Source organism: Dermacentor silvarum, chromosome 7, assembly GCF_013339745.2.
Source record: "Dermacentor silvarum isolate Dsil-2018 chromosome 7, BIME_Dsil_1.4, whole genome shotgun sequence".
NCBI lineage: Eukaryota > Metazoa > Arthropoda > Arachnida > Ixodida > Ixodidae > Dermacentor > Dermacentor silvarum.
The window spans coordinates 163,331,621-163,345,184 of NC_051160.1; the positions used below are offsets into that span (position 1 = coordinate 163,331,621).

General features: G+C 48.7%; 1 protein-coding gene across 5 annotated transcripts in view; it reads right to left on the reverse strand.

Annotated features, from left to right (window-relative positions):
* Positions 1 to 13,564, reverse strand: part of LOC119458642 (protein Hook homolog 1-like) — a 140,847-nt gene that overhangs the window by 50,875 nt on the left and 76,408 nt on the right. For 3 of the 5 annotated variants that reach the window (XM_049671332.1, XM_037720488.2, XM_049671329.1), the window contains exons 5-6: positions 8,926 to 9,093; positions 5,481 to 5,648 (exon numbers count right to left, since the gene is read on the reverse strand). The exons of 1 other annotated variant lie outside the window; for it this stretch is intronic. In XM_049671332.1, the coding sequence (XP_049527289.1) occupies positions 5,481 to 5,648; positions 8,926 to 9,093 (336 nt within the window). The remainder of the gene's footprint in view (positions 1 to 5,480; positions 5,649 to 8,925; positions 9,094 to 13,564) is intronic. One more of the 5 variants, XM_049671331.1, reaches the window with a different exon arrangement.

Sequence of the window (13,564 nt, forward strand, 5' to 3'; positions counted from 1 at the left end):
CTTTTAGCTGAAGTAGAATGTCCTGGGTGGAGAGGTTTGGTCGGAAACCGAACATCCGGGCGATTGTGAACAAGGGACCCGTACGGATCCCGAAACGTCATTTTATTTTCATTTTGACCTTGGTCAGTGACCTGCTTCACAAATAACGAAACCGAACATAGTATTCGGCAGGTGCCCCCCTTCTTCCAGGTAGGGCGAGAGTCGATTGTGGACCATGTGCTCGAAGAGTTTTCCCGCGCACGACGTGAGAGAGATCGGGCGCAGGTTCTGTATCTTGACGGGCTTGCCGGGTTTCGGGATCATCGATACGTCCGCGTGCTTCCAGGAAGCCGGTATGCTGCCGGTCTGCCAGCTTTCATTGATATATTTTAGTAAACTCTCCGTCGCCCCGTCGTCCAGGTTCCGGAGGGTCTTGTTGTTAATTTTATCCCTGCCGGGCGTCGTGTTTCTCGTGAGATTTTTTAAGGCTGCCATGATCTCCGACTTGGTGAAAGGTTGGTCTAGATCCGGATTGGGTTCCCCCTCGTACTCCGGGTGAATGACTGGCCGCGCCTTCCGTTGTTGTTCGAATCCGAGGTATTTCCCGATGATGGCTTCGAGCACTTCTTCCTCGGTGCCCTGGAAGTTGTGTATAAGTCTTTGTATGTGTTGCCCCGTGACATATCTTGATTCCGTCTTCGCCAGAAGGGTCTTTAGAATGGCCCAGGTCTTTCGGTTGCTGAGGGTTCCCTGTAATCGGTCGCACACTTGATTCCAGTTCTGACGTGCGAGTTTTTAAGCATACTTATCCGCCTGTCGCGAGACTGTGGCAATGGGGATCTTGAGTTTGCGGTTTCTCTTCTGCTTCTTCCATCTCTTCAAAAGTCCACGCCTGGCCTCCCAGAGGTGAAGTAGGTGTGGGTCGACGTCGGGATTGTCCGCAGTGAGTTGGATGGTCTTTGTGTACTTAGTAACCAAGTCCATCACGTTCTTGGTCCACTCCTCGATGTCCTCTAGGCTTCTGGGGTGTTCATATTTCCGGAAAGCGGGCCAGTCCGTAATTTTGGCCTGACCAAATCTCACGGGGGTTTTGTGGTGCGTGATTTCGGTCTGGATGATGTGATGGTCGCTGCCTAGAGTCTCGTCCAGTCTCGACCACTCGACTTGCCTTAATCCAGTGGAGAAGGTCAGGTCTGGGCTGGTGTCTCTGGAGACACTGTTGCCGATTCTAGTTGGTATTTGAGGATCGGTCCACAACGTCAGCTGGTGGCGTTGTGCCACGTTGTGCACGTCCATACCCTTCTTGTTGGTTGATCGGTAGCCCCAAGCCACGTGTGGAGCGTTAAAGTCGCCCACCACAAGGAGTTTTTGACCCTTCGTGACTTTCTTCACTTCTCTCAGGAACTTGTCCAAGTCCTTGAGGGTGTCGCGCGGAGGACTGTATACATTCAGGATGTAGATGCTCTGCAGGGTTTTCTTGTGAGGAACCAGCTCAGTCAGAGTGTGTTCAATTCTGTGGTTGATTTGGTGCTGCTGCGTCGTGTGATGTTTCTTGATCAGGACGGCGGTCCGGGTCCTTCCTGAGGCAATGTGCGTTTCGTAGCCGCGCAGCGTAATATTGTTGGTTTCTGTTTCCTGTAACGCGACGACGTCAGGTTGGTGTAGGGTGCATAGGTGAAGCAAATTTTGCCGTTTCCGATTTATTCCTCTGCAATTCCACTGCCAAATTTTGAGGGTTTGGGTCGCTTCTTTCTTCTTTGCTATTTTACTCGCCATCTTGGCTTCCCAGAGTCTCGTTCATCTGGGCTTCTCTGATGGGGTGGGGTATTTTGGCTTTTTTCTTGCCTGCTCTTTGTCCTTTTCTAGGATGGAGATGCGTTGGCTGAGCTCGTTGCCCATCTGGGTGATCTCCTGGCGGAGCGTTTGTACGGCTGCTTGGACGGTGGCTGCCACAGATTTACTTATGGTGTCGACGGCCTGAGCGAGTTCGACTCGGAACTCATTTCTCAGTTCGGCCTTGTCTTCGATTCGGGCCTTGTTCATCTTGTGCTCTATTCCCAATTCTAGGTCCTCTATCGGGGGAGTATGTTCCCTCGGCGGCGTTAGTGTTGTGGTCGGTTCCTGCTGCTTCTGCGATTGTTCAATAAGATGTTGGAGCTTCACCTCCAGGGCTTGTTCCCTGGCCTGAGCTCTTCTGTCCCGTTCCTCCTGACGTCTTTCTTGCTCTTCTAGACGCTTCATGAGCCCTTCATTCCGCTTCATCAAGTCGGCGTTTTGCCTTCTGAGGGAGGAGATGGTTTCCTCGTATCTTGAATTTCGCTCTTGTGTCGGCAGTGAGGGAAACGGGTCGGTTGTCGACTTAGAACTGGCTATCACTTCCGCCCAGCTGATCTTCTGCTGATCTTGCTGTGGCTTATTTGTTCCATACTCCGAGGAGCTTGAACTTGTCTCCCTTGTTATAGATGGCTGTCGGCCTCTTGATTTACTTCTCTCCCTTACGTACAGGGGTGGGGGTCTTGGCTTGAGCCTTTTCTCGCACTCCTTGCTTGCCGTCTCGTGAGGTAGTCCGCATAGTTTGCACTGCAACTGGCAATCATGGTCTGCTTGTGGGTACTGCACCCCGCACCGGTTGCAGATAGGTTTGTCTGGGTTGGGGCATACTTCCTGCCGGTGGCCGATTTCTCCGCAGGCCTTGCAATACTGCACCGATCTGCGGTATGGGCGGCAACGTGTGTACGAGCTGGCCACCTTCACGTAGAAAGGGACGTGCGGACCTTCGAAGGTGATAACTGCTGAGGTGGATTTGCCGAGCATCCTCGCATGCAGGATGCCACAGTTTTGGCTGCCAGAAGTTCCGCAAGTCGTTTCTCCGTCGTACACGCAGTGATACCATGCACGACTCCACGCACTGTTCCTGGGAGCGGTTTGATGTACGGCGTCATTTCGTATGTGGCCGCCCCTAGTTCGATGCTGTTGATGGAACCGAGCTTGAGTGCGTAGTCCTCGTCTGCGGTGCTGGCAATTATCAGGTTCTGCTTCCATTGCGTTTGGATGGTTACTTTCGAGCAAAACTCTTTGAAAGGGGAACCACTTGCCCTTGCAAGTCCCTCGGTGATCTTCTCGTCCGGCCAGCTGGATAGCTTCATGCCGGTTCTTGGTCGGTACACCACCTTGTAATCATTATCTGGCAGCGGCGGCGTCGCGCGTCGCGGCGGTGGCTTGCCGTTGGTTCGGCTTCCCTGATCTTGCTGACGTTGCTGGTTGCTGTTGGCTTGCATGCTTGATTCCACTCTCGGGTTGCTCCTCGCGTTCAGTCCTCCTTGCTGGTTCTGGGAGTTTCCTTGCTTTCCTCCCTCTTGTATGCGGTCCTCGTTCGGCGACTTCTTGTTTTTCCTTGCCTTGACTGCTTGGAACCATGGGCCAGCTTGACTCAGCGTCTTCCCGCTGTTCTCATCGAATTCCATGTTGCTCTGGTCCGCTGTCGAGTCTTGACTATTGTTCTCTATTTCCATTTCGTGAGCATTACCGTTCGTTTCACCTGCCATTCTCGATGTTCGCGAGGCCACACAGGCCCGCTCCTGGGGCGCGTGCGGCGGTCGGAGAACGGCGTTCGAATATGTCGAGGTGCTCGTTGCTCGGTGGGTCAAGGTAAACAAATCCACTCACCGCTGTAATTCTGGTATCTTTCGATGCCGCTTGCCTCGTTGAGTTGAATGACACAAAATCGTGAAGTTTGGTTAAGGTTAACCGCAATAACTCGCGATAAAAGCAGCAGCCCATGTGAAGCGCGTCCGCTTTACTCGGCCCCCTGGTGGCCCCCTCCCACATGCCTAACATTTTTCTTTTAGGGCAAGTCCATAATTCATGTGTATTTTTATATTCAGCTTCTGTTGCAATAACATCATAATACCCATCGAAACCGTTATTTATCTTATCAACCTGAAGTCGAGGTGTTGACGGAAGCCCGTCTGGTCGGGAGGCATTATGGAAGAAGGGTAAAAAGAAATACATCCACCACTAAAAGAAAACAAGGAAAGATGTTACGGCTTCCCTGACGGGTCATTGTTCACATTGTGATCAAGGGCATGCGATACAATGTTTATATGGCTTTAAAATATGACGTGAGCAGCGCGTGTAGATGGGAGGAAGGGTTCCGTCATTGCGTTTGAGAGTACTATCTGTCGTTTGGTGAGAAGGGATTCCAAGTGGCGTCTTGAAGTCAAATTTCTTTCCTATTCGAATGTCTTGGCGTTATGCCGATCAATCCTGTGGCCCAAGTCACCCGCATGTCTACGAAGGTATTTTGATACATCGTTGATATGCTGCAGCACCGCTGTTATAAATTGCCTGCCTCGCCGATATCTACGCCGCCGCAGTCTTCCCGTGGAATCCGATAGACGATGCCTAGAAACTTTATCTTCGGAAGCTTGTCTCTCACGTTTACCAGCCGGTAGCGTCATTTTTTTTTTTGGGGGGGGGGGGGGGGGGGGGGTTGCACATGAGCTACTTGGACGTCATAGCTGCGTAGAACGCGGGCCAAGCCCTCGCTCGACCTGGCATGTGCGGCATGGCACCACGTTTTCTTGGGGGCACACGGCCAGGTCTAAGGGCCTGAGACCGATGGCGTTCCACCGACTTCAGAAATTACCTCGGGTAGCCATATGCCGAGAGAATTTGGTGCACTTCTTGTACGTCCGCAGCCAGGCTTTGTGGCATTGTGCAAATGGGATGGAATCTGCCGACAAGAGAGGCGACCACTGATCTCTTCTGCTTCGTCGGATGCACTGAATTAAATTTCAGGTACCTGTCTGTGTGTGTACTCTTTCCGTACACGGAAAACGTCAGACTCTGCCGGTCACGTTTCATGAGGACTTCCCGTGAAAGAAGCCCCCGAATGCAAGCAAAGTGCCTCGAGCGGCCAGCCGCGCGGCAACTTTGCGTGTATTTGCTGGCTTCTTTCACGCTCGGAAAAACACTTTTATGGAGCACGTATTCAGCAACAGAAAGCTGTATTGGGAGTTTTACATGTTGCTCTACAATTTTCTCATTGACACTATTCATCTAATTATAATATTCGAGAAGTTGATTAATTATTACTAATTACGTAATTCGGCGCAATGCAAGAAATAATCTGAGTAACTCCAAGCGACGGCTGACAACATTACCGTGGTTCCCTCCAGCTACGTGGCATTTGCATATTTTTAAATCTTGGTGCATACGTTGGGACATACGTAGTAGAAGTGACGGTGGTTTGCCGTCAGTTGCACTTGGCTCCTCGAAGAGGCAGGACGTGGTTCGAATGAGCTCTTCAACAACACTTTGCAATGTGGTGAACGCGGTTTCAATCATACATTCGGGTTCTCAAAGAGGTACGGCGTAATGCTAACGTATTTATCATTTACCGCTAAATCGATACTGATTTTTTTTTTGTCTCTGTCTCTCATATATATGGCACCGTCAACCATTTCAACAACGAGAAGAGATGCCAACACAGCACGTACCTTCAAAGTTTCGAGTGCTTCTGACTTCTCACTGACGATGGCGTCGCTCTCCTTTCGCTGATCGTCCAGCTGATCGCGGAGTGCAGCTACCTCAGCCGCGTGGTCTTGCGTCAGCTTCCGCTTCATCGCCTCAGCAGCTTCCGCGCACTCGCGCAACACTTGTCTCAACTGCAAGCAATGCGAGAGGCGTTCAACACACTGACATCTGCGAAACGGACGCCGACGTATTTTTTGTTTTTTGGATGGATGGAAAGCTTTTACCAACAGGAGCTTTGAAACGATTACGTGGTTGGTACCACCAACCTGGCGGTTTTACACCTCCGGTTCGTCTATTCTAGACCCTTAGATCTAATCAATAAATCGATTATTCAATAAACTATTCAATCAATCGGTTCATTTTCATTTTTTTACAAAAGGAAAAAGGCAGTCTCAGCGAAAGCTTAACAAACCTCACCAACCCTACGACAAGCAACGTCAGCGGTACCTATATGATGTTACACTGTACGTTCATACTTACTCAATACTTAAGCTATATAGTATGACAGGCTACAGAATAATAACGATGACATAAAATCACCTGCACATATCAGGTGTAATAAGCATATTAAACTATTACAATTATAAGCTTCCTGGATCGTTCCAACAAACCATATCGTCTTCATCAAAAGCCATGAAAAATACCTCTGCTCACTACGTTCGAGCTGGGTAGTGCGGTCTTCCAGTGCTAGCGGAGGCTGGCGGTGGAAGAGACGGAGGGGTCGGCAATTCCCGAATTGTTTGTTATGTTCTGACATCACCATAACATGTGATTGAGTGTGGCAACCTCGCCACACGATGTGCATCTGTTTGTAGTGTACATGTCTCGAACTTGACAGTACAACTCTGGGCCGTCCAGCAAGCCGAGGAAGCCGCTTCGAGACAAAGTCTCGTTACCGCGTCCGCGGCGGTTGTCCAGACCCACTAAAAAGACGCCGGACTCTAATCTGATTGATTTGATAATAAAGTTTACGTTCCTCTTCTTCTACGTTATGTATGTTCCGACCTTTACACTGCCAAATCCTACAGCAGTACTCTGTTGTTCTCCCATCACCAGATTCTTTCAGCTTTCCCATACTTTCGGTAAATTCTAAAGCTTCCAACAAGATAACTACGTCCTTATTGACCTGTTGAAAGGCACGGCGAAATACTAATAAATCATGCATAATGGGTTGTGCGCCTTTTCGACCTGCTACGTATACAAGTGGTCTTCGGCATATTTTCTGCTGTAAGTTATTTCTCAGACCAATTTATCTCGCTGTGAACGATGTTGCCTTTTATACTATCATAGAACATTTCTCTTTCTTTATCTCCTTTCCAACTGTTTGATCAAGCTCGAGGCCTAAATTACGAATGTATGCTTGTGTTCGTAATAGCGTCAAAACGTTCCGCGTCGTGCGAATAGCGATTGACAGGAGCGGTGCTTTCTTTCCGTTTGCGAAATGCGAAAACACCCGTGTACTTAGATTTAGGTGCACGTTAAAGAACCCCAGGTTGTCCAAATTTCCGGAGTCCCCCACTACGGCGTGCCTCATAATCAGGTTGTGGTTTTGGCACGTAAAACCCCATAATTAAATTTTTTATTGCGATAGCAATTATATGGACACTCCAAAGCAGATTTCTGCCGTCGGCGTCGCCGTCGTCATCGCCGTGAGGTTCCGTATGACGTCAATGGAGATGAAATCGTCCCCGCGCGCCGCCGAACGCTGTATGTGCGAGTGAAAGGGCGCGAGGGACGCGCGCTTTCATGGGGAGTAAACCCACGGCGGAGAACAAACGCGCGTTCTGCGCCGTGCTCCCTTAAGGGCTGCAGAAGTAGGCGTCTCAGGGGGAGGGAAGGGAGGCGACGTTTAGCTGCGGCACCAAGTGCCTATTTATATCAGAGGCTCCGGCAACAGTCACCAACGCCGCGCGCATTTTGTGCGAACGCGGGCAAAACGCCGACGGCGTCGACAACAGCTCTGCGTGTTGCCGGTGCTGCTGCATGTCCAAGTTTATACAGCTGATAAAGCTACTATCATTACTCCGTATAGCTCTCTAGAAATTTGCTATCGCAATTGTTGCTTCGCCTTTCAGGTTAAACTGCGACAACTTTTTGTTTCCATTTGCAGGCCGCTCGGTATTCGCTCGGAATACAGTGTAAACCATGCAGCGCAAACATCAAGCAAAGAAATTCTACAAAATCCACAGATTTGCGCAGTTCAGCTGCGTCGCTTTACGCTAAGGCGAGCTGATATGAGCGGCCGGGCTTCGCAATTGGCTCCCACTACAGATTTTGGTAGCGGGTGCTCGCCTTCCGTGCGCGGCGCCGTTTCCCGCTTCTTCTGTGCGCATTTTACGAAGTGAACCGTGATTCATTTCACATATCTATGGCCAGAACTGAACTACACTGAACTCGGAAGCCCAATATCAGAGTCGTGTCGGCCTAGCTAGCTGCGTGCGTACCTTTAGTTCAAGCCCGCCGGTATCTGGTGCACGAACTCACGTAGGCTCAGGTAGGCCCTCCACTGTACAAAATCTACACCGGCTGAATAACTCAACACCGACGGCTTGCCGTGTATTTCAACTTCGCAAGCAGTTCCCATTCATTTTGAGAACGATAAACACGTATACAGCACAGCTGCTGTGGTATTTGAGTTTTCAGTGCTATATGTTTTCGCCCTGCGACTGATCTCACGATGACTCGCCGAACAACGTTCGACAGACTGATTTTGTCGGCATCGGCGGCACCAGAGTGGTACACTACGCAGACCAGTAGTCGGTCGTGTCGGCAGCGTTTTGGCCGAGTGTGACAGAGTGCCTCTCAGTGACAAATTGTGCATACTAGTCGGCCGATCATCGGCGTCGGTGTCTTGGCGGCCCAGTGTGACCGAGCCTGAAGGACACATGCTCTCGAAAAAATTCATTGCCGGACGCGTTGTACACTGAACTCCACTGCACGTTTCGTGGACGCACCATTCAGCTTCCACGCTCTATCGGCTCGGCCGGAACCAGCGCGGCGTTGTGGCTTTCACTGCAGGCGTTGTGCGTACATACATTAGCGATACTTCTGAGGAGCTAGCTGCGTGCGTACCCCTCCGTGGTACGTGACAACCTGAAAATCTGACCTTTTCTTTCGAACGCTGATTAACGCTGACAGTATTCATTCGTCTCATGCACCATCAAGCTACAAAACTTGCAACGCCGTTGGCAATTGCTTCACCGTCGCTATCGTTCTGATACGCCTTCAGCGCAACCTTTGCTATGACTGCGATTTACTATCTCTGACTTTAATATACCTGACAAATTTATATTCCTACAGTTATACCATGGATCTTGCACTGCACCTTGCTAGGCAAGCTGCACAGTATCCCTAGTTTCAAGCAATGCTGTCAGAAAAACACAAAATGCCTGAAAGACGGGCGAGCACCTCTTCCGCGTGAAACAAATCAGACTGCTTGAGACGTTTCTCGAAATCCTCGGCTCGCTCAGTCTGCGTGCGGCACTCCCGGTCCAGGACTTCTATGGACTGCCGGTGCTTCCTCTCGTGCGCTTCCAGTTCGATCCGGTGAGTCTCTTTGAGCTCTGTTACCTTGGCCTGCAAAATCAAGGATCCGTATGAATGATCGCATTCTCCTAACATCCCCTTTTAAACAAGGCGGCGCCCAGTGCTACCAACTCGTCATTTCTGCGTTCCTGCACTTCTTCGCAATCCTTAAGGTATGTGCTTCATGCCCAGAAGCTATTACATTACGGGATATCTTACTGTCCTAAAACACTATTTTTTTTTTCATTTTGCGTTCCCTACATAGCACTCACGTTACTCGCAAGATATCATTCTTGTTTTTTTTTTCGATTACCGAGGACATATAAAAAATTGGAAGAATCAACATTTGGGCGAGCTTGTACTGGTCTAACATCTTGAAGGGTCAGCGCAACACGACTAAGACAAAAAGCAGTTAGGTGCGATTTCAGCGCGGTTCTGTGTCTTTCCTGCTTTTTGACTTAGTCGTTTCGCACTGCCCCTTCAAGATATGTGAAAAAAAAGGCTGTGGTTTAGCTCTGGTTAAACCTATTCAAGTAGCAATAGCTACCGACCCCCGGCTGCGCTTAGGCTTCGCTTGTAGTTAGACATGTTGTTATTAAACTAAATGGCTTCCCACTAGACTAAGAAAGGAGAAATGTTGTGGTCAACCAACGGGTAAAACTACATTTTCCCCACCAATGAATGCGCTTCTATGATCCGTAAAGTAATGGGCTTTTGCGGCGACATCGTCAATGGCGTAGTTATACTCATCAAAGTTCCGCTGAAGAACCAGGTGCAAACTACTTCCCCACTTCGTAGTGGTACTGGGCTGCGGTGGAGCGCGGCGACCGCGACGAGGCGAGTTGCCGGATAATCGAGGCCCGTGGTGTGACGTCACACAGAGGGCACGGTGAGCGCGCCAGCTGTGGCAGTTACCAGGCAACGGCGGACGCGCGCCTGTAGCAGCGGTGGCCGCGCGGCGACCGCGACGAGCCGAGTTGCTGGAGAATCGAGGGCCGTGGTGTGACGTCACAGTGCGGCCACGGCTCAAAGTGCGGCGACGCTGAAGAGGGGAAAACCTGGCGTAATGTAGCTATCGCTACAGAAGGCTTTGCATCTACTTACACCTTGAAATGCATCAATTTGTGCGTGGTTCATCATGCGACGCATATCTATACTAATGCATGCCTCGAAAATACGCTTGTCGTGACGGCTCTGTTTTACATTAGGCTTCGAAAAGCTCTTCCGGCTGCCACTCGTGCCACTAAGCGTCTACCAATCAGCGCTCTTCATATGCTACAACGCGTCTACGGCCGGTCATCATCGCCAAAGAATAACACTCATCCAACGATTTCGGTTGTTAATAATACCAGAAGACGTCCCATGCGACGTCTGCTGCGCATAGCAGCTCCGCTATCTGAAGTCCCTCTCTATATTCCACACCTGTAAAGTCATGTTACATCCAATGACGCTACCGTAGCAACATACCCTGCCGGCGGAAGTACCGTTTGATATCGTGGGCAATGAGTTTTTAATAGTCTTCACCCGACTACTCTACAAAGTGGACAGATTTTCAAACCGTCCCTCATTCGTTAAAAAGTTATATCCTTCCCGGTGTGACCGAACGCATAGTCTGCCACCATGGCACACCGCAATTGTTCATCACAGATTGCGGCACGCCGTTCTTGTCGCAAACCTTTGAAATTTTATTGTGGCAGTATGCGATCCGCCATGCTGCTGCCTCACCAGCACACCCACAAACGAATGGCTTGGCGGAATGTACAAACAGCTTTAACCTACATCACTCTTCTTACTCTACCCCCAACCGCGACGACCAGCGTGGGGGGAAAGCAGGCTGGTGAGCAAGCATTTGGCAACTACGCCATCGATTCAAGGAAAGATAGACGAGAGATAGAATTCGCGGCAAGAAATAGGCGCCGAATAATGAATACCTTCTTCAGTTAGCGCAGCAACAGGTAGTGGACCTGAAAAAGCCCTAATGGAGAAACAAGAAATTCAATAGATTTCATACTCTCTGCCGATCCCAGCAGTGTACAGAATGTAGAAGTGTTAGGTAGAGTAAAGTGCAGTGGCCATAGCATAGCGGCGTCTACGATTTCTCTTATTTTGAAGAGAGAAAGAATAAAATTAGTCAAGAAGAAACAGGCCAACCTAGACGCAGGGAGAGTAAAAGCAGAGCAATTCAGGCTGGTGCTTGTAAACAAGTATGCAGCTTTAGAACAGGAAGATGAAGATAACATAGGGATAATGCATGAAACCATAACTAGGTTGATCTCAGAAGCAGCAAGTGAAGTGGGAGGTAAGGCACCAAGGCATCCACTAACAAAGTAACAAGTAACAAAGTACCTAATAAAAAACCGCAAAACATGAAATTGTCAAACTCGAGAGATCAGATAGAATTCGCAGAACTTTCGAAACTGATCAACAAGAAGAAAGTAAGGGATATCCGAAATTGTAACGTGGAAAAGATTGTGGAAGCAGTAAAATATGGGCGCAGCATGAAATCAGTGAGAAGAAAACTAGGCATAGGACAAGGCAAAATGTATGCACTGAAAGAAAAGCAGGATAATATCATCAGCAATTTCGATGATATAGTAAAAGCAGCGGAAGAATTCTATACTGACCTGTACAGTTCCCAGAGCAGCCAAGCTACTTTCATTCAAAGTAGTGATGAACAGGATACAGAGGCCCCTTTTATAACTAGCGATGAAGTTAGAAGGGCCTCGAAAGACATGACCAGGAGAAAAGCTGCTGGAGACGATAAAATACGAGTGTATTTAATCAAAGATGGAGGAGGTATCCCGCTTGAAAAGCTTGCGGCTTTTCAAGCATGATGAATACGAATGCCTCACGACTTCAAGTGTACCAAAAAGCTGGAAGAACGCCAACATTATACTCATCCATAACAAGGGTGACATTAAAGAATTGAAGAATTATAGACCCATTATCTTGCTTTCAGTATTGTATAAAATATTTACCATGATAATTTCCAATAGAATCAGGGCAACACTTGATTTCTGCCAACCAAGAGAACAGGCTGGCTTCAGGAAGGGATATTCTACGATTGATCATATCCACGTCATCAATCAGGTAATAAAGAAATCTGCGGAGTACAATCAACCTATCTATATGGCTTTCATAGATTATGAAAAAACATTTGATTCAGTAGAGATACCAGCAGTCATAGAGGGATTGCGTAATCAAGGAGTATAGGAGTCATACCTGAATACCTTCGCAAAGATCTACAAGGATTGCACAACAACCTTCGTTCTCCACAACAAAAGTAGAAAGATACCTATAAAGAAAGGGGTCAGGCAAGGAGATACAATCTCTCCAATGCTATTCACTGCATGCTTAGAAGAAGTATTCAAGCTCTTAGACTGCGAAGGCTTAGGAGTGAGGATCAACGGCGAGTATCTCAAGAACCTTCGGTTTGCAGATGACATTGTCCTATTCAGCAACAATGGGGACAAATTACAGCAAATGATTGAGGACCTTAACCGAGAAAGTGTTAGAGTGGGGTTGACCAGTAGACATAAATAATGTTAAATAGCTTGACAAGAGACCAAGAATTCAGGATCGCCAGTCAACCTCTAGAGTATGTAAAAGAGTACGTTTATCTAAGTCAATTACTCACAGGGGACCCTGATCATGAGAAAGAAACTTCAGAAGAATAAAATTGGTTTGGAGTGCATACGGCAGGCATTGCCAAATCCTGCCGTAAGTGCATACGGCAGGCACTGCCAAATCCAGTGGTAAGCTCCTGCTGGAACTTACCACTGTCGTTGAAAAGAAAAGTGTGCAATCAATGCATTCTACTGGCGCTAACATATGGGGCAGAAACTTGGAGGTTAATAAAAAAGCTCGAGAACAAGTTAAGGACCGCACAAAGAGCGAGGGACCTAAAATTATATGCCTAAGTTAAGAGACAGGAAGAGAGCGGTGTGGATCAGCGAACAAACGGGAATAGCCAATATTCTAGTTGACATTAAGCGAAAAAAATGGAGCTGGGCAGGCCATGTAATGCATAGGATGGATAACCGGTGGACAATTAGAGTTGCAGAATGGATAGCAAGACAAGGGAAGCGCAGTCGACGACGGCAGAAAACTATAAAGGTGTGGTGATGAAGTTACGAATTTTCAGGCCCAAGTTGGAATCGGTTAGCGCAAGACAGGGGTTATTGGAGATCGCAGGGAGAAGCCTTCGTCCTGAACTGGACATAAATATAGGCTGATGATGATGATGACTGTACTACACTTGGAGGCGATCAGATTTGCTTGGATTCACAGAAGACTGACGTCTCCTTATACAGTCCACAAGAGCGTCACCGCGTTGGCGATCTCCGCGTTAGCAGACATCGCCATGGAGATCAGCTAGCACAAGACATGGGTAATTGGAGAGAGAGAGAAAGCACTTTATTTGCACCCCTCAGAGAGTATGGGTGATCGGGCTGAGACTCAGCTCCCCCTTTCACCGTCTACCTCCCCCCTAGACGTCGGCCGGAATCAGTTGGCTTCCGGC